The 21981-nt window shown below is 36.1% G+C and overlaps 2 protein-coding genes across 28 annotated transcripts in view; both read right to left on the bottom strand.

Moving 5' to 3' along the window:
• LOC147843605 (uncharacterized) overlaps positions 1-9401 on the bottom strand; it is a 36196-nt gene extending 26795 nt beyond the window's left edge. For 3 of the 9 annotated variants that reach the window (XR_015494025.1, XR_015494028.1, XR_015494029.1), the window contains exon 1: positions 8972-9358. Coding sequence is in view for 4 of the 9 variants with exons in the window: in XM_087257825.1 (XP_087113951.1) it covers positions 8972-9012 (41 nt within the window). In the remaining 5 variants the exon portion in view is untranslated. Of the gene's footprint in view, positions 1-8971 lie in introns of all 9 variants that reach the window. The other 6 variants (XR_015494026.1, XM_087257828.1, XM_087257827.1 and 3 more) reach the window with 4 other exon arrangements.
• Positions 9402-10561: 1160 nt separating this feature from the next.
• Positions 10562-21981, bottom strand: part of mst1ra (macrophage stimulating 1 receptor a) — a 28839-nt gene continuing 17419 nt past the window's right edge. For 4 of the 19 annotated variants that reach the window (XR_015494018.1, XR_015494012.1, XR_015494020.1 and 1 more), the window contains exons 12-22: positions 21617-21763; positions 21365-21518; positions 19848-19937; positions 19512-19715; positions 19354-19434; positions 18066-18247; positions 16464-16573; positions 16183-16348; positions 14266-14402; positions 11057-12328; positions 10562-10994 (exon numbers count right to left, since the gene is read on the bottom strand). Coding sequence is in view for 8 of the 19 variants with exons in the window: in XM_087257799.1 (XP_087113925.1) it covers positions 12118-12328; positions 14266-14402; positions 16183-16348; positions 16464-16573; positions 18066-18247; positions 19354-19434; positions 19512-19733; positions 19848-19937; positions 21365-21518; positions 21617-21763 (1500 nt within the window). In the remaining 11 variants the exon portion in view is untranslated. Of the gene's footprint in view, positions 12329-14265; positions 14403-16182; positions 16349-16463; positions 16574-18065; positions 18248-19353; positions 19435-19511; positions 19734-19847; positions 19938-21364; positions 21519-21616; positions 21764-21981 lie in introns of those variants that run through there. The other 15 variants (XM_087257805.1, XM_087257801.1, XM_087257806.1 and 12 more) reach the window with 6 other exon arrangements.

Raw genomic sequence — 21981 nt, 5'->3', positions numbered from 1 at the left:
TCACAGGCTCAAGGCTAAGCTTCACACTGAATACACAAAATAAAACATTGAGTGAAAAAGCACGAATGCAGGAAATCGTGACTTCTGGGTTCATGGTAAAGCTTGGAGAGCCAATATACTGAATGCTGAAATCAGAACTCTGTAGACTTGGGAACTCATATTCACTAATAACTAGTTGCTTATTATATATTAATATTAATAGATGATTCTAAACCAACGATAAGCAAAAGTAGGAGATTATTTAGTGGAAAATTCTTATCATTAGTGAATGCTTTCTTTAGTCTAAAGTTAGCAATACATAAAAGTCACTATAAATTTCCCATAAAATCAAATGTAATATAAAAAGTCACTGTAAAACAAAAATGCTGGGTTCAACACAATCTCTTCATGTCATTAGAACACAAATCGATTAAGTTAACTTGATGTTTTTTTCACAATTTTAAGTTGATTGAACATAAAACAATTAAGTTGTCCCAGAAAAACCCTCAAGATGTGTATTGTTTCAGATCATTTCAAACAATTTTAAATTTAAATAATAGATGAAAAATAGAATTATACTGCAGAATATATTTGTAAACTGTTCCATTTATTTACTGTATTTAAAGCAAGTACATAATGACCTAAAACAAACAGGATCGCCTTGCTTAACGGTAAAGCCTTTTTTTAAAGTTACTTTGTAATTCATTTCACCCAACGGTACATGTGGTAGAGGTAGAGCTAAGGCTGAAAGCTGAGGATGAACACGGTGTGCAGAAGATGACAGGTGCTGCTGCTGCAGCTCTGACGTCTGAAACATTCCTACCATTCTTACAGCACCAGCAGGTGAAAAAAAAACGGAACCAACACTCTGGCCTTAAGACCGATTGAAAACAGTCCACAAATAGAGCACACCTCAAGACAAACGGGTTTCACAGCTCACTGGTCAGCTCGGTTTTCATAGAATCTTCAGAAATGTATGTTTTCATCCAATCACATCTATGCGCAAAACTGGAATATCAAATAAAACATTTGCAAATAAAGTGCAGTTTCCATACAATGAGTCAGTGAGAATGAAATTGACTCTTACTGATAAACAGACAGCAAATATTTAAAAGAAAAATGTAATTCGCTGTGGTAGGAGAAGCCACTGTTAATAATAATAATAATACATTCATTCATTTTCTTGTCGGCTTAGTCCCTTTATTAATCCGGGGTCGCCACAGCGGAATGAACCGCCAACTTATCCAGCAAGTTTTTACGCAGTGGATGCCCTTCCAGCCGCAACCCATCTATGGGAAACATCCACACACACTATTTAGCCTACCTAATTCACCTGTACCGCATATCTTTGGACTGTGGGGGAAACCAGAGCACCCGGAGGAAAACCACGCGAAGGCAGGGAGAACATGCAAACTCCACACAGAAACACCAACTGAGCCGAGGTTCGAACCAGCGACCCAACGACCTTCTTGCTGTGAGGCGACAGCACTACCTACTGCGCCACTGCCTCGCCCATATAATAATAATAATAATAATAATAATAATACCTTTTATCTGAAGGCGCCTTTCAATGCACTCAAGGACATCTTACAGTATGTCACAGGCACAATATAAAAACAACACAAAAGAGTAATAAAACATAGTATTAATCTAAAAAAATAATTAAAAGCAATCCTGAACAGAAAGGTTTTAACCTAAGATTTAAAATTGGAGATAGAATCTAATGGCAGGGAATTCCATAACTGTAGTGCTATGCAGCTAAAAGCACTGCCTCCAAATGTTGGCCTTTTTTCTATAGCAAATTACTTGTGCTTCAGACAAAGATAAACAAGATGAACTGTTCGAGTCGCGACGTGATCTGCGAGGTAATAATACTGAACCACTTTAATGATGGACTTTGGCTAAAGCATTTTAGAATGACTGAAACAACCTTTCAGATATTTTATGATGTGGATGCTCTGCTGGTTCATCAATTGATGTTATCCAATCACGCCTATTTTTGCTTTCACATGATCTGTTAAAACTAAATCACATGGCTTTTTTTGGTACTGGAATTTATTCAGTAAATTTGCTTCCATCATAGTTCATGGACGTTTTTTCGGGGAAACAGCCACACACTTTCACGAATTCACATTCACACAATACGGCCAGTCTAGTTTATCCAATTCACTTATACCACTTGTCATGTCATGACTGTGGGGGAAACCCATGCCATCACAGGGAGAACATGCAAACTTCACACAAAAATGCCAACTGACCCAGCCGAGACTTGACTTCTAGTTGCCCACACATTGTTTTCTCTTCAAATAAAATCAGATGTTGCATATGCACACATATCAAAATGTATGCGCATATCGGCGTTTCCATTAAGCATTTTATTTCCAAAATGTGTATAATGTTTCTTGTCAATGATTATAGTGTCTACAGTTAGTGTAGTCATCCTACTCTTCACGGGAGTAGATGATTAAAGATCATTCAAGTTATATTATGCTGAGTGAGTTTATGTGTTTGTGCCTTGGGTGCATGGTTTAAGATGGTCACGGATAAAATATGACACTAAAACCACCAGAAGATTGCAGAAAGTCCCTGTCTTAACAAGTGATTCATTGAATCATTCATTCAAGCGATTCGCTCAAAATGGCAGACTCTTTTAGGAATCTGAAATCACATATGTAATACGTGAAAAACAGTATGTACAGTATTTGCATTTAAATTGGTATTTTATTCATAACCACATTCATACAATAGAACAGGTGTGGCCAACCCTATCCCTGGAGAGCCACCTTCCTGCAGATTTCAGTTGCTACCCATATCAAACACACCTGAACCAATTAGTTAGGACCTGAACACCACGTGATAATTACAGGCAGGTGTGTTTGATATGGGTTGCAACTGAAATCTGCAGGAAGGTGGCTCTCCAGGGACAGGGTTGGCCACCCCTGCAATAGAACATACTTTTAAAGTATTACAGATGTAACAGTTTAAAGGGAGGACAATGCTGTCATGATTTGCTTTATCCAAATCTGTTTTCTTTCTTCAGCTGAACACAACTAAAGATAAAGTCATCCATTGACATTCGTCTGAGTATCTTGTTTCACGTTAAACAGAAGAAAGAAATTATTAACAATTTAGAAAAACTTGAGTATAAAGAAGTGAGGAAATGTTAATTTATTGGTGAACTATCCCCATTAAAGTAAGTTCAAATTTAAATGTAGTACGCTGCAAAAATAATAAGTTGACTCAACTTAAAATTGATAGGCAACTAGCTGCAGAGCTTTTTTATCTGACTCAACTTAAACCAAGTCAAGTGCAATCCTTGGATTAAAAGTTCAGTCAACTCAAAACAGCTGTACAACAAGTTGACTTACGATTTTAAATTGATCCATAAATTCATCCATTAACATAGTCTTTTATGAATGAATCATTCATAAAGTCTGAGATACACAGATATTGTGTTTTTGTCTTGTTTAGATCATTTTACGCTTAAAAAAATAAAATAAAAAATAAGCATATTTCTTGGTAGTAGAAAAAACATGTAGTAAACAAAACAGTTGATATATCACCGGCCACTTTATTAGGTACACCTGTCCAACTACTCGTTAACGCAAATTTCTAATCAGCCAATCACATGGCAGCAAACATTCTGCTGCAGTTCAAACTGAGCATCAGTATGGGGAAAATAGGTGTTTTAAGTGACTTTGAACGTGGCATGGTTGTTGGTGCCAGACAGGTTGGTCTGAGTATTTTCAACCTGATCGTTTAGTCAGTTTAGTGGCTAATTTGTACGAGTTCAGTCATTCAAAAATGAACGATTTTAAGGCGAGGTGTGATACCCAACCCTGCCCCTAAACCCAACCATCATTGGGTGATGAGTAAATCGTAGTAAACTGTACGAATTAGATCGTAAGAATTCATATGAATTAGCCACTAAATAAAAAAATTACAAATACTTGTAAGATAGCATTGGTATTTCAGAAACTGCTGATCTACTGGGATTTTCACGTACAACCACCCCTCGGGTTTACAGAAAATGTCCTGTGAGTGGCATTTCAGTGGGCACAAATGGCATGTTGATGCCAGAGGTCAGAGGAGAATGGCCAGACTGGTTTAAACTGATAAATAACTAAAATAACCACTCGTTACAACAGAAGTATGCAGAAGAGCATCTCTGAAAGCATAACACTTCCAATCTTGAGGCAGATGGGCTACAGCAGCAGAAGACCACACTGGGTGCCACTCCTATCAGCTAAGAAAAGAAAACCGAGGCTACAATTCACACAGGCTCACCAAAATTGGACAATAGAAGATTGCAATTAGAATGTTGACTGGTTTGATGAGTCTCGATTTCTGCTGCAACATTCAGATGGTAGGGTCAGATTTTGGCATCAACAACATGAAAGCATGAATCCATCCTGCCTTGTATCAACGGTTCAGGCTGGTGGTGTAATGGTGTGGGGGATATTTTTTTGGCACACTTCGGGCCCATTAGTACCAATAGAGCATCGTGTCAACATCACAGCCTACCCGAGTATCATTGCTCACCATGTCCATCCCTTTATGACCACAATGTACCTATCTTCTGAAGGCTACTTTGAGCAAGATGAAGCGCCATGTCATAAAGTGCAAATCATCTCAGGACATGACAGTGAGTTCAATGTGCTCAAAAGGCCTCCACAGTCACCAGATCTCAATCCAATAGAGCACGTTCTGGATGTGGTAGAGTAGGAGACTCTGTGAGTCACTACCTTTTCGAATCTATGCCATGAAAGATTAAGGCAGTTCTGAAGGCAAAAGGGGGTCCAACCAGGTACTAATAAGGTGTACCTAATAAAGTGGTGTAATAATAAAAGTATCTTAGGAATTTCAGAGTGAAATTTGTTTCGACATAATATACTTTTCAGCATAGAACAAACAATGCAGAAAACATCAGGTAAGTGGGGAGAAAAAACAGGCATGCTTATGAAAAGTGAAATTACCCATAAAATCTCTGCAGATCTTACTTTACTCTCTCATAAGCCTCTTTCAGAGTAGACCAACCAAATGAACAGGATTCCTGTTCAAACAGAAGTCTGTGTGTGAGGGATGAAGAGCTGACGGTACATGCATCTCCGTCATGTCTGACTGCTCCACAATCCCTCCACTAACAAGCTCAATGAACAGCAGCATCCCTCCATCATTCATCTCTCGCTCTCTTTCTGCCAGTCTTTCTGAGAAGCTCTGTCTCTAACAAAGACTGAGCGCTATGGAAACAGTGAGAGTTAAATACACAGTGTGTCTTTAAGGTGAGCGGAGATGAAGGACGGTGTCGCCAGCAATGCAATCAAAGGCTTTCAGCAGAAGTTCTAGAGGTATATATAGAGTTATGGGTGTATTTTTCAGTACCTGCATCATGTAATTTTCCTCTTAGGGAAGATTGATATAATGCCTTTTAGTTTGTTGGAACAAGGGAAGGCATTTGGAACCGGTTTTACTTTGTAATCATGCATTTATGTACAACCCCAGTTATGAAATAGTTGAGACATTTGCTACAATGCAGTGAAATCAAGAATCAGTTATTTGTTAATTCCCTATAAACTTTATTACAATCTTATCAAAGAAAAAAAAAAAGGAAAAGACTTCCAGTGTTTTCACTTTCAAAATTAAATGTATTTGGTAAATGAAAACTAATTTTGATTAATTTTGATAGCTGCAACACACAGAAGCTAAATAAAAATGGAGAAAAAATAAATAAAAGACATGGAATATAGAAGTGTAAAAAAGAGTTCACAATAAGCAGGTAAATTGGTCGTACATGAGGGATTTGTGTCTAAAAAGGGGCATCTGAGTCTTTGTAAACGCCTCAGCAATCACATTTCTCAATGCAAAATCATGAAGAATGTGTCTATTTACTACCATTTTTTAAGTTTGTGTGAAGTCTACATTTAAAAACAAAGTTTATTTTGCTTGTGCACTTTGTTTTAACTTAGGTTAACAATCAATCCATGCAAGTCAATCCACTGAAAAAAATGCTTTGGTAAACTTCAAAGTCTGACGATTTGCTTCCACATTTGGAGCAGCGGTTCTTCTCTGTTGACTTCAGTTTGACAGCATCAGCCACAATATTCTCAACCACGCCCCACTTACTGTTAATTTTAACAAAGAAATTATGTGTGATAAAGAAAGCCCCATCCCCTACTCAATATTGCCAGACTCAGTGATAAAAAAGCTGCATCTGCTCAGCAGTACTACAGAAAAACACTCACTAAGTACAGACTGCTGCTGTATTAAAAAAATAAATAAATAAAATAAAGTAACTGAAGAAGAAAACTATTTGTCAATTCTCTGCAGTGGTTTCAAATTCTCAGGGCCAGAGCTCATCTCAGGCTGTTTCACTAGTGCATTCTCATTTTAAAATGCTGTTTGGATTGAAAACACCCCTTGTTTATACTTCTCTTTTCACACTATAGGCTAAAGGATAAAACTCATCATATGTGACCATTTCGTCATGTACAACTTGTGGCCTAACAATTAAAGAATTGTAAAAGTCGCAGGTTTGAGTCCTGGCACTGGTAGGGATTGTAGGTGTTGGATGTGAATTGTCAATACTCAATACCATGGCTGACCTTGAGCAAGACAACATACCGCAATACTCCGGGTGCACATGGGCTACAGTATACTGGTAGTATATATCAAATATATATATATATATATATATATATATACCACCTTTACCACCCAGAGGAAACCCACGAGAACGCAGGGAGAACATGCAAACTCCACACAGAAACGCCAAATGACCCAGCCGAGGCTCGAACCAGCAAACTTTTTGCTGTGAGGTGACAGCACTTCCTACTGCGCCACTGCATCGTGCTATAAATATATATATATATATATATATATATATATATATATATATATATATATATATATATATATATATATATATATATATATATATATATGTATATATATATTAGGGATGGGAAGATTAACCGATATGTATCGATACGCGGTCATGCACGTGCACGATGCGAGTGCATCGCTAGAGCAGCAGAGGATGAATGAAATTTAGGAAGCAAATCGAGATGCATCGGTTTTTGCGAGATGCATCGGTTTTTCCAAGATACAACTTATACTTTTAATATAGAATGTATTTTTTTTATTTATTAACAAGTGTTGTCAACCTGTTTTTGGCGCATAATTTAATCGAACTACATAAAGTAAGCCATAGCAACGGATTTGGGGATGTGTACACTTACACTACAACTCAGTGTATCAGGTGTGCGGATGAAGCTAGTGGTGCGCCCTCAGAAAGCGCGAGAAGCAAAACAAACATTTTATTCCCCACTGAGTTCTAAATCTAAAGTATGGCAACATTATGGATTTAAGGATGGACGACTTGACAGGACAGATGCAATTTGCAAAATGTGCTGCGCATCTGTAAAATACACGGGCAGCACGACTTATCTGAAATCTCACTTGAAGCGGCGCCACAGTGTTGTTGGGGAAGCATCTTCCAGTGTTCCTGCATCCCCGGCTTCCTGCACTGCTTCAACTGTAGCTACCAGCTCCAAAAGTGGTGAGAAAAGCATTGCAAGTTTTTTTCCATGCGCAACAGTTTTGTGCGCTCTACGCCAATAACGGATGTTACTGCATTGTTCATCTGCAAAGATATTCAGCCTAGTGTCACGGAGAACGAAGGTTTTAAACACCTCCTCCTGTTAATTTTTATTTTATTATATTTTTATTAGCCTGTTGTTTACAGTGACAGTGATGTTTCAAAGCAGCATAACACTGCTAGTTCACCACCTTAAGTTTTGAATATTCAGTGGCACAATATATCTTTGTAAAACTTGTTTTCATAGTTGAAAAGTTAAATCACAATTCTTGTTGTGCAATGGTAAACCCTAATGTTGAAAGAGTGCAAATATATATATTTTTAATATATATTGCACTTATACAATCTGTTTATCTTAAAAATACTTAAATAATATGTGCTATATGTTCTAAAATGGCCCTCTACTGTAAACTGACACTCTGGCTCTGAGAGAAGAGCCAGTTTGTAAAAAAAGTCTTGGTTTTGCTTGGTTAATAAATAATCAAACTCATTCAATGGCACAGCATCCTCTTTCACATCATCTCATAAACTTGATCTAATAAGTTAGAGCTGAATTATCGCATTGTATCGTGATATGGGTGTGAATCGTATCATGTTGCATCGCAATATGTCACAAATGTATCGCTAATATATCGGATCGTATTCTTTGTATCGAGATGCGTATCGGATCGGCATTATAGCTTAGATGCCCAACCCTAATATATATATATATATATATATATATATATATATATATATATATATATATATATATATATATATATACATTCATTCATTTTCTTGTCGGCTTAGTCCCTTTATTTATCTGGGGTTGCCACAGCGGAATGAACCGCCAACTTATCCAGCAAGTTTTTACGCAGCAGATGCCCTTCCAGCCGCAACCCATCTCTGGGAAACATCCACACACACTCATACACTACAGACAATTTAGCCTACCCAATTCTCCTGTACCACATGACTTTGGACTGTGGGGGAAACCGGAGCACCCGGAGGAAACACACGCAAAAGCAAAGGCAGGGAGAACATGCAAACTCCACATAGAAACGGCAACTGAGCCGAGGTTCGAACCAGCGACCTTCTTGCTGTGAGGCAACAGCACTACCTACTGCGCCACTGCCTCACCCATATACACACACACACACACACATATATATTTATTATATATATATATATATATATATATATATATATATATATATATATATATATATATATATATATATATATATATATATATATACATACACACACACACACACACACACACACACACACACATATTAAATAAATTTTAAAGACAATTAACAAATCTCAAATGCTTAATTGTTTAGCATTTTTCAAAACTTTTTAGAGCTGTATGCATGAAAAAAAAAGTAGGATATAACGTCATTTTACCTGTCAAAATTTGTCTGGATCTTGAAAAGGTGACGTTTCATACCATCAGAATGTGCCAGACAGGAAGCTTTTTGACAAGACGTGGAGACTGAAGGTCAACTTTTAGTCTTGAGAGATCTTGAGAGATTTTTTAAAAATGTTTCATTCATTTAATCGCAGTGCTAAATCACTGCACTTTCGTGAAAGCATATAGCCTACAACACGATGCTAAAACAGTACACTTGTGGGTTGTGACTGTATGTGATTTAAATTGAAAAGATTTAAATGACCTCAATCCAAGCAATCAGACTGATATACAGGACTGAGTCAGAATTTCATGATTATGGCATTTAGGTGTTGCGTTTCTTCCTAATGTGTCAACTCTGTGAGTCAACTGCAGTTTAGGACAAATCCTCAACACAACGGAAGCAGCGATAATGCTACGTGTGGCGTTAAAAACCCTGGGGTATAGCGACCTCTAGTGACTAGGAAAGAGAATAACTACAAATAGCATAATTAAACTGGACAATGAAGCAAAACGTTGTTAATTTGTGGTTAGTTGCCATTTTTACTGTGCTTACTTTTCTTTTATTTAAGGAATATTAACTTGCAGTAGAATTTAATTTTGGGGAACATAAAACCAACAGGCCTATAATAATTCTGCAAGAATGATAAAATGACATTTATTCTGTGAAGCATCATTATTTTTATAAAATAACAATGATAAAACAAAAATAATGACTTTATTCAACAGATTCTTCTTTAATCGTTAATGGAGCTCAGATGTGCCTGTGTTCTGTTCCAAACAGAGAGTCATGCTGTTGAATAAAAGAATACTTTTTTTTAATGTGAAAACAAAAGTAGCAGTAGTAGTAGTAGTAGTAGTTCTCATAGCTTGATATTCTGATTGATTTACTGAAGACAAATGGTCTGTTTCAAGTTTTTTGGGGGGCTTTGGTATTTTTAAAGATGTCAGATTGCACCTAAATATGTTCATTTGTGCTTTTTTAATGTTTTCTATGACATTAGGGTGAATAATTATTTATTCATTCAGTTTCTTTTCGGCGTAATCCCTTTATTAATCAGGGGTCACCACAGTGGAATGAACCACCAACTTATCCAGCATATGTTTTTCGCAGCGGATGCACTTCCAGCTGCAACCCATCACTGGGAAACACCCAAACACTACAGACAATTTAGCTTACCCAATTCACCTGTACCGCATGACTTTGGGCTGTGGGGGAAACCGGAGCTCCCGGAGGAAACTCACACGAACGCAGGAAGAACATTTAAACTCCACACAGAAACGCCAACTGACCCAGCCGAGGCTAGAACCAGCAACGTTCTTGCTGTAAGGCAACAGCACTACCTACTGTGGAACTGTATCATTGGTGAGGAATTAATACCAAAATTTTCATTTTGGGGTGAACTAACACTTTCAGTTAAAAAAAGTAAAACCATTTCAGATGCACACAAATAATGTGGATTGTCATTGTGATTTTCTATTAAATACAGAAGGTAATTTTTCATTTGATTCTGACATGGTAATAAATACACTATAACTCCAAAATTCTTCAAAAGCGATGAAAAACAACCAATATCAGTCAGGTATTTTTTTTACAAATTCTTTTTATTTATTTCCATAAATGTTTGTTATCTCTTAAAAATAATTTAAACAAAACTGAAAAAAAGTCCTGAAGTACTTACCAAATTCTGCCGTTTTTACAATATTTGATTGAAAATGTCCCTCTTCTTGTTTAAAACAGACCTGAACATGTTGAGTTGAAACAGCTGTAATTTAATTTAAACATCTTATTGCTGTTTTATTTCTTTATGTACACTTAAAAATATATATCACAAACAAGTCAAATAAATCTATATTTCAAGTAATCTTTCTGCTCGTATCTTTTTCACAAGCACACTTTAAACATTCTTACTGCCTTCATTTTTTTGTTGAATCAAATGAACTTCTTTAGTCATCTAGACTTAAAACATATTTCAAAATAAACTTTGCATAACTTAAAAAAAGCTGGAATCTGATTACCTTAAAAAACAAGTTAAAATAACATAAAAACATGAGCGACACGGTGGCTCAGTGGTTAGCACTGTCGCCTCACAGCAAGAAGGTCGCTAGTTTGAATTCCAGCTATGTCAGTTGGCATTTCTGCTGATTTTGCATGTTCTCTCTGTGTTTGTGTGGGTTTCCTCCGGGTGCTCCGGTTTCCCCCACAGACCAAAGAGGTACAGGTGAATTAAATAAGCTAAATTGACCGTAGTGCATGTGTGTTTGAGTGTGTATGGATGTTTCCCGGTACTGGGTTGCAGCTGAAAGCGCATCCGCTGTGTAAAACATATGCTAGATAAGTTGGTGGTTCATTCCGCGGTGGTGACCCCAGATTAATAAAGGGACTAAGCCAAAAAGAAAATGAATGAATGAATGGCCGTAGTGTATGTGTGTGAATAAGTGTGTATGGACGTTTCTCTGTACTGGGTTGCAGCTGAAAGCGCATTCCCTGCGTTAAAAAAATATGCTGGATAAGTTGGCGGTTCATTCCGCTGTGGTGACCTTAGATGAATAAAGGAACTAAGCCGAAGGACAATACATGAATATACAATAAAACATTTTGTAGCTATGTCTTTTTGCACTGTAAACAATGCTATGACAAAAAGTCATGGCTACAAATGTTTTTATGTTACTTGAACTTATTTTAAAAAGTCAATCAGACTTTAACTCCATTTTTTAAGTTATGCAAAGTTAAACATATTTTAGTCAGTTTGATTGATTTAAGTTAATTTAAGAAAAAGTTCATTTGATTCAACTTAAAAAAAAAAAGGCAACAAGAATTTCTTTACAATGTGGCATTTCATTTTTAACAGTGCAGTTGAACATAAAAATTGCTTGTATCTGAGAAATCCTATTGGATTGTGTCTGGACAGTGTTAAAAACTGTAAGCATGAGCAATTTCCATTATCTAGAGTAAGAAACAATTCCACGTGTTTAAAAACGTATAAAAACCTGATCAAAGACATTCATTTAAGGAGTGCACTTCCCCAAACGCTTAAAATCCCAAAAGACATGAGTTCACAAAATGCACACACAGAATAGTGGATCGTCTTTTGGGATTCTTCATTAAATCCAGCAGCTGATGTTCAGTGCATGCTCCTCGTCAGGTGGAGGACTGGTCTGAGTGTGCGGGTGTAGCAGGACACAGTGACGGGTACGGTCGAGGCTGGTCTAGATTCACATAGGTGATCTGGAGGTTGATGTAATGCTCCCCGTCCAGGCTGGAATGGATGTCCTGAACGGCCTGCACGAGTGTAGTGAAACCCGGCCTCTTCTCGGGCTCAGGATGCCAGCACTGCATCAGAACTGACCAGCTGCAATACACAATCCATAACCATTTTTCCTCTCTTTCATTTATTGCTTTAGTTTGTAGATGCTACCTGTAAAGCTGGGTATTTCTACTCAGTTTTCAATTTTATTTGCCAACTAATGATTTTAGTCACATATAAATACACTAGCAGTCGTTTTAAAATACTTAAAGTCCGCATGAAATCAGAATTTGTTTATTTTGCTAGCTCACATTTTTATTCTTAAGGTCAATTATAAATCCGCGCAAGTTTATCCACTCAAAAAAATTAGTTTGTTTTGGTAATCTTCAATGAAAGTCTGACCATTTGCTAATGCCTTTGTGAAGGCAGGGCTGGGTGATGAGGCAAAAATGCAATCTCGATAATTTTGTTCCATATTGAAAATATTAGATAACAATATATTTCGATATAAGTTGTTATTGCTTCCAGATTTTAAAGAGTACCCCATCAGTGACTGAAGCCACAAAAATTAGAGGGTCCATTAAATGGCATATCATATTTTTCAGCCGATAAATTTTCATCGGGGTGTGATGGGGTGGTGTCGCGGACGAAAGTGAAGAGGGTTGGGGAGTCACGGAAGTGAAAGTGAACAGAGGATGAGGGAGGAGGGCGGGTGAGTAGGGGGATTGGTAAAATGAGGTGCTGGATCAGATTTAGAGGTGCCAGATCCGGCATGCTCCGGCACAAATTAAGCCCTGCTCTCACCATTAGTTTTCTATGAGCGAATGAAAAGAAAGCCTACTCAATATTCTGTTCCAGTTGCAAGTACATCAACATGCTGAAATAATAGTCTCTGCATCCAGTTCACATGGACTTTATGATTTACTTTATTTTTTATTTTTTGTGAAACAGTAATTTTATAGCATTTAAATATATTTCTCTATTTTATTTATTTCTGTGATGGCAAAACTTAGTTTTCAGCATCATTACTCTTTTTTTTTTCTAAGTCACATGATCCTTCAGAAAACATTTTAATATGTTGATCTGGTGCCTAAATATTTAAGATGGTTATTGGTCTTTAAGTTTAATAGTTTTGTGAAAACCGTTATATTTGTTTTTAGAATTATTTAATGATTAGAAAGTGTGTATTGGAAATGATAATTCCTTGTCTTTCTAAAGTCTTTATAATCACATTCAATCATTGAACGTTACCTCTATATACGTTAATGTGTTACCTCTCCTATTAAATTGATAAATAAATGTATTGAAATCTCTCTTTTTAAGTTCTTAATTCTAAACTTTTGCATGGTCGTTTATTAAGAGTTCCACAAACAAAAACTCTTCAAAATTGGTAATAAAAAGGAATGTTTTTGATGATTAAATCAGCAGATTAAAATGATGTCTGAAGGATCATTTGACACTAAAGAAAGTCACAAAAAAATTCAAACATTCCCCTTCACATTCGAACATATCAATCAAATACACCGCTGTTATTTTATATTGTAGTAATATTTTACGATGACAATATTACAGCTTGTGTTTAAATTTATACAGCCGTAGTGTATCTTTCAGTATGGACATTTTTTGATTGGTTAAGCTAATATACAGTATTTTAATGATAGATAATGTTCCATCAAGATATTTTATAAATTTCCTACAGTAAAGATGTCAACATTTTATTTTTGATCAGTAAAATGCATTGCTAATAACTTAATATGGACAACTCTAACGGCTAATCTCTTATTCTTTAGTATTTAATATTTACAATCAGATTTCAGATTACATAGTTGTTTATCTAGCAAATTTTGTCCAATCCTAGCAAACTATACATCAATGGAATGCATATTTATTCAGCTTTCATATTTGTATTAATTTTAAATCCATAACTGAAATATCAGTGGTTGTTGAAATATGTCAGTAAAAACCGTAAAAATCCAAAGACATTCTGAGCCTGGCATGATTTATCCTCTTTAAAAAAAAAGGCAACTCAAAAAAAGACTTACAGGGAATCAAAGCAATACTGCGGTTGTGGTAGTCGACGGCCTTGCATCAAATAAGGCGTGATGTCATAAGGGTCCACATCAGGATATGGACTGGCTCCTCTCGTCAACAACTCCCACATCAACACTCCATAAGACCACTACAGGGAAGAAGAGCATCTGTTTGTATGCATGTATGTTGTATAAAAGAGTAGCATCATATTAAGTGTTGAAAACTGATCAAAAACATTTTGGTGTTGAGCAACAGAATACGCCATAAACCCTATCCTCTGCAGGTAAACAAATACAAATGATACTTACTTATATATAAAATTACACTTAATATATAATATTTAAACAATCATTTGCAGTCTTTGCTTCATTCCTACTTACTAGGTATTATGAATAGACTGCCCATTATACAGAGGGAATGGAAATTTCTCCATTTGAAACATTTACTTAAAATTATTTTGCATCATATCAATCAAGCTGTTTGAGTAGAACTTTGTGTAGGTATAGTGTGTCCACAGTCATATTACAGTGATATATACAAACAACAAATCTTCTTTTAAAAAAATTCTTGACGTTCAAATAGAATCCAAATCCCAGCGTTTTTAATGTCCATTGCAACCTGACGGAGTGGAGTTTTTTTCAGTCCCCCAAATTGATTGACGGCAGCGTATTAACATGTCTCTTTAGTAACGCATATAAACATGTCTACAGAACAGGATTTGCAAAGAAACTTGGATTAAAAGATCAGTTCCAACTCACTGTGAACAGCTGCACCTCAAGAATGAGTTTCACAAGATTAAAACGTTTTTAAAACAGAGCGTGTTTGTAAAAAAAAAAAAAAAAAACAGTACAATCGAAACGAATGTGAGTACACGCTCATTTGGATTTAAAGGGCACCTAGGTTACCCCTTTTTCCAGATTTAATAGAAGTCTTTTGTATCTCCAGAATGTGTCTGTAAAGTTTCAGCTCAAAACACCCAACAGATAATTTATTATAGATTTCAAGTTTCTGTTTTATAGCTCTAACCATCAGGTTTTTGTGAACTGTGCCTTTAAGGCTAGTCCTTCATGCCCACCCTTTCCACGTGCCAGTTAGTGTGCCTTAATTTCCTCCCTCGGCTGCTTCAGACTACAGACAGACACGAAGGAAGCTGATCTCACCTAACGTTTGTGAGAAATACTACAGTAAGAACTTTACCAATAGTGTTTGATGCATTTGTTGTGGAGTTGCAACGATGAGTCACACACAATATCATTACAAAGTTAACGTGCACACACACACAGAGACAGTGCACAAGCTTTTAGCTTTTTTAGCTTTGCAAGCTTTTTGCATGCAAATGTGAAAGGATACAGGTTCATATCCACGGCTGTGTGGATAACTGTTATCTTAAAGTACAAAATAAACCTCATTTAATGTCCACAAACCGGGATTGAAGCATCTTCTTTTATACTTGTACTGACATAATTTAGCTGTCAATCAATTTGGTGGGCGGTGTGTCTGCACTCCTATGTCAAGTTGCAGTCGGTCTCAAAACCACTCCAATTGGTCCACCATTTTTATGTTGTTAAATTGAAAAAATAAGAACTGGGTGTGTTTATATCCCCCAAATATGACAGTCTATACACTATACCTACACATATGTCTGTCCAAACATAGATGTTTTTCAGCATAGGTGCCCTTTAAAGGCACATGCATCAAAACAGCTGCAATGTAATCTTCATCCAAAATTGACATATTCAGCAGGGTTAAATAAATGATCTGATAGGTATTTTGAGCTGAAACAGGCACATTCTGGGGACACTTGTAAAAGGGGTAAAATATGAGCCCTTTAAACATTTTCTCGTTGTGTAACAAACAAAATCACATGAAAAAAAATCTATTGAGTTCTAAACTGTGTTCTTGAAAAGATTGTCCAAATTGAAACGTACCACATCTGATTTGGTGGTGAATTTCTGTGTCTGCAGGCTTTCTAAAGCCATCCATTTGACTGGCAGCTTCGCTTTCTTGCTGTCCTGGATGCTGTAGTATTCCTTATCATAGACATCACGTGCCATGCCAAAGTCAGCCACCTTCACTGTAAATGACTCGTCCAGCCTACCAGAAGAGGATTAGTAAAGTTTTAAGGGATTTATTTATCTATAAACATTGTAAAGCCAAAAAAACATTAATTTGTTTAGTTTGGCGTTTACATACTTTATCTGTTACTTACATGCAGTTGCGTGCAGCAAGATCTCTGTGCACAAACTTCTTGTTTGCAAGATACTCCATTCCTTTGGCTACTTGAAGCCCGAAGCCAATCAGATCCTTCACTGTGGGACTCTAAACATGAATGATACATTTTTAGTAAAAGCCCTTGATTTAAGTGTTATTTAATGTATTGATGTGGTTTCCACTAAGAAAGGAAGACGTGACATGGCATTCCTAAAAGCCTATCCCCTTTAAAAAAAACTGACAATAAGAGTGTTATCACAAATCAGTTAAAGTTGCTTATGACAAACACAGACAGATACTGTAGTAATGAACAGTCTGCCCATCCTTTTTACTAGTTAATCTTCTCCATATTGCTTTATAATACAGAATTTAGCATAGCCAATATGTTGTGTGGTCTGCTTCAAATTGTGCATATGATCTGCTCATGACCCGAGCAGTTTGTGCGCTACAGTGGTTTGTATGACATAAATGCAAAACCACACTTCTTTTACCCCAATGGAAAGCATACATGTACAGTATTTATTTAGTATTGAATAATTTATCCCCTATATAGTGCACTATGTGCCCTTCACCAGATAGAGTATGCTGTATAAACAAGTAACTCAGCTTTAGCTTCTATTAATAGTGTAAGAGCTAGGATGCTTCAGATTCTAGACAGCATTTGATTGAACATGATATCTGAAGAGAAGCTAAAGTGCAGTATGATATCATTCATACCGGTGTAAATGAGACATGGTAAGTTTTGAATGTATATATTATACAGTATCTTCTAAATGCAAGTTTTGTCTTTTTATTTTTTCAAAAATCATTTTTGTCAAAAAAATATTTTTGGTGTCATGGGACTAGTAGAAATAAAAAAATGTTAAATTAAAATTAACAATGAAACTAATTCAAACTAATAAAAAGTACTGGAGTATTTCAATGACACTGTCACACGTTCCCTGTTTTGTATGTGGACTTTTACTTTGTGAGCCTGTTTACTTCCTTTTCCTGTAGACATTTTGTAAAGTCACTGATGCTAATTGCTTTTCCATAATTTGTGTTTCCAGATGTCCTTCAATTCTTTGTTATTCTTTGTATTTTACCCCCTCTTTCCTATGTTTCATTAGCTTTGTTTACAGCCACAAACTTTTATGCATATTTTGGGATATCACACACAAAATGGCTAGTTGCAAATGCCAAGAAATGTAGATTTTACATGTACCTTGGCTTTCCATCCAGCCCTTTTTTGTGTGATGTCCTTAAACGTGTATGAACATAAAAAAATGCATAAAATAATGTACGTGTTTAAATAATGCAGATTTTTTATCTTAAAAGAAACCATGCACATTAACTGTATTACAGTATTTACAAAGTTTTATTACAACATTCTAATTTTCTACTTTTCGTTTTATCCAATTCAAACTTTATTATCATTTTATTTGAGTTTTTTCCAATTTATTGCATTGTTTAAACATAGCTACTGTCAGTTGTTTGTGTTATCTAACATAAAAGCGGAGTCATTTAACTTCTACCACTTTAGATGAATTTTGTGTTGTTTTCCAGCCCGATGTTTACACATTAACTGGTAGTAAGATACAAAATGAATGTGCTTGCTTACCCTTTCTGGAGAGCGGATGAAATGCCGGAGATCACCGTGTTTCATATACGGCAGGATAACCAGAGGAAGTCCATCACTGGGAAGCACAATGCCCAAAAGTGACAGGACGTGAGAATGGTGGAAGGCCTTCATAAAGAGTCCCTCTCTTAAAAACTGCTCCACCTCCTCCAGATCGGTGATCCCTTTCAAGAAATATACGAGAAGCATCTTTCATGTTGCATTGGTAAAGAATGACTAAGAAAGAACTAATATTTTTTTCAATATTTTCAAATGGTCTGATACCTAAATTCACTTGTAAAATTTCAGTTTTTAATGCTTTATTTGTATTTTTTAGATTATTTAGCTACTGAATATAATATAATATAATATAATATAATATAATATAATATAATATAATATAATATAAAATAATATAATATAATATAATATAATATAATATAATATAATATAATATAATATAATATAATTTAATATAATATAATAGGTCACACTTTACAATAAGGTTCATTAGCTAATGTTAATTATTGCATTTACTAATATGAACAAACAATGAACAATACATTTACTACTGTATTTGTTCATGTTAGTTAACGTTAGTAAATGAAAATACAGTAGTTTATTGTTAGTTTATGTTAACTCATGTTGCATTAACTAATGTTAACAAGCATGGACTTAGATGTTAATAATGCATTAGTAAATGTTCAATTATGATTTATAAATGCTGTACATGTGTTGTTCATGATTAGTTCGTGTTACTAAAAGCATTAACTAATGAACCTTATTGTAAAGTGTTACCATATAAAATAATATAATATAATATAATATAATATAATATAATATAATATAATATAATATAATATAATATAATATAATATAATATAATATAATATAATATAATATAATATAATATAATATTCATTCATTTTCTTTTCATCTTAGTCCCTTTAATAATATGGGGTCGCCACAGCAGAATGAACCGCCAACATATCCAGCATATGTTTTACTCAGCGGATGCCCTTCCAGCTGCAACCCATCACTGGAAAAAATCTAAACACAATCACACACTACGGCCAATTTAGCTTATTAAATTCACCTATACTGCATGTCTTTGGACTTGTGGGGGAAACCAGAGGAAACCCACGTGGACACGGGGACTGACCCAGCTGTTGCTTGAACCATCGACCTTCTTGCTCTGAGGCGATCGTGCTACCCACTGCGCAACCGTGACACCCATAATATAACGTAATGTAAAAACAACAATTATTAAAACAAGTGCTAAATTACTTACTATTCAGTGATTTGACTGCACAGTGGGTCTCTTTGTTATCACTATCAGTAAGATATCCATGATACACTGTCCCAAAATGACCTGAGAAAGATTTAAGATTAGAATGTGGAACAGAAAGATGACATGCTGCTCAACATATTACCCAGATGACTTGTCACCTTTGCCAATGATTTGTTCATGCTGGATTTTGATCTTATCGGGTGAGATTAAAACATTCTTGACCTCCTCCAGCAGATCTGGCCGGAGAGCAGACATGGAGACCTGACGGCGCATCAGAGGAGCTGCTGCAGAGTCCATAGAGCCAGCATACGGCAGACTGGTGAATGTGGTGCCCGAGCCATGAAATGGAGAAACTGACAGACCTGCAGGACGAACAGTTTCTGTAGGTTGAAAAATGGACGAGTAGTACCAAGCCGAACAACATTATCTTTAAATGATATATATTGCCAGGGTCAATATTTTCACAAAAAATAATCAATGTTAGCTTGTCTCACCCCTTCTGTAGTCGCCATCAGGTGATCTGTCGTAATTCTCTGCTGTAGTGCGATTTGAATGCATGGACAGTCGAACCTCAACAAGTGCAGCTGCCAGTCAAACATGAGGTATTTTTAAAACATTTAAAATTACATAATTTTGCCAAGTTTTTATTTGAATAAAAAAACATAATTATGATATTTGTTTTTTATTTCTCAAATATTCAACTAAAGTTGTAAATGTGATCCGGGAGAGAGCCCCGAGCTCAAGGGCTCCTCGAGCCCGGGGCTTCCTCCCGTTGGCAGAGCGAGAGGGGAGCCTGAGCTCGGTGGATCTCAGAACTCCCCTGCTGCGGTAGCTAAAGGAACACAAGAGGTTAAACAAAAGCTTGACTGTTATGCATGTTGAATGTCTTTGGATGGTGGGAGGAAACCAGAGAACCCGGGGAAAACCCACGCGGACACGGGGAGAACATACAAACTCCTCACAGAAACACCCACCGGTCCTGTGGAACCAGGGCTGGCAGTGTTCTTGCTGTGGGGCTCACAGTGCTAACCACTGGGCCGCCGTGCCGCCCAATCAGAGGTAAAGGAGGAGGATAGGGGAGGAGGGGGGTTTCTTCCAAACGAAGATAAAGTGAACGGAAAACTGTGGCTATTTATAGTAGCTTAGGGCTCATATGATTGGAAGATAGTGATTAGCAAATGCGAGACCGGCCGTGATAAATCATAAGCACGTGATCCTCTCGAAATTAGTTTATGAATAAACTTCACTTTAACATTTGCTTAACCCCTTGTGTATGTACAGTTGTGTCTTTTTTTCTACACTAAAAATTGCTGTAAAATTTACAGTATTACTGGTCATTTTTACAGTATAAATGCCAAAAGTGCACTGTAAATTAACAAAATAAAACTGTGCTGTAGTTTTACAACACAATAGTTATTGTTAACTTACAGAGCACCTGTAAATTTTACATTATTACTGGCGACCAAACTTGCTAGTACTGTATACAGTATAATATGTACTGTATAAATGTATGATACTGTAAAATTTACAACAATTTTACAGTGAAGCTAGCACAATTGTAAACACAATGTTACAATTTTAGTGCCATTTTCTCGAGTTTGATCAAATACTTGGTTTGGAGCAATGTAATTCTATGTATATAATGATGTAAAATGTAATGTGAGTGTATGAGAGTTTGATTTGTATGCATATACCGAGACATTTCTATGTGTTTTAGTGACCCTGCACAATAATTATAGTATACCAACATTATTGTAATTCTTAATCACAAATTTATCCAATACTGTAATAATAATAGAAAGTGGTTTAGAATTTAATATATGCAAGATTTAATTGTGCTTATTCCATCAATAACAATAGTGGCACCATGTAAACTAAAGAATTAAAATCCTAAAATGATACAGAATGAATGTGGAGTAATTTGTTTGATTTTTGAAAATATTTACACAGGAACAGATCATCATCTGTTTGTCCTTGGCACAAAAATGTATTAAGGGAAAAACAGACATACCTTTCTTTTTCTTTCGCTCTTGAGCCATCGCAACATAGACAATAGCTGCTCCTACACCAACTGCAGCTAAGATGCCCAGCACCACGCCCACAATTAAGTTGCTGTTCTTCATTACAACCATACCGATGTCATGCTCTTCTCTATTCACTAACACCTGAGAACAACAAAGTGACAGAGCAATGCATCACCAGTGAAATGCAGAGTCATCTTGAACATTTTAAAGCTGAGTTTAATAGTTTGCAGAATCTAAACCTTGACTGGCGCCCCTTGGCGGGGGATAGTCAGATTTTTGGGGATCCTGCAAGTGATCTCATTGTCCAAAACTTTAGCATTGCAATCCACGCCATTAACTGTCATGATGATTTCCATGCAGCCCGACACCAGAGCCAGTTTCTTGTGCTGAAATCAAAATAAAAGATGATATTTAGTATATTTTACAGAGTATTCACTTTATTCTAATCATCCACTTAAGACATTTTATGCAGAGCTTAATTTGTGCCGTAACACACCAGATCCGGATCCAGCACCTCTGAAATCTGATCCGGCACCTCATTTTACCGATCCCCCTCCTCAACCGCCTTTCTCCCCGTCCGCTGTTAACTTTCGATTTCTTCCGC

Source organism: Danio rerio, chromosome 6 (genome assembly GCF_052040795.2).
Source record: "Danio rerio strain M-AB ecotype USA chromosome 6, GRCz13ab, whole genome shotgun sequence".
NCBI lineage: Eukaryota > Metazoa > Chordata > Actinopteri > Cypriniformes > Danionidae > Danio > Danio rerio.
The sequence above is the reverse complement of the archived record's forward strand: the minus strand, read 5'-3'. Positions and strand labels throughout refer to the sequence as shown.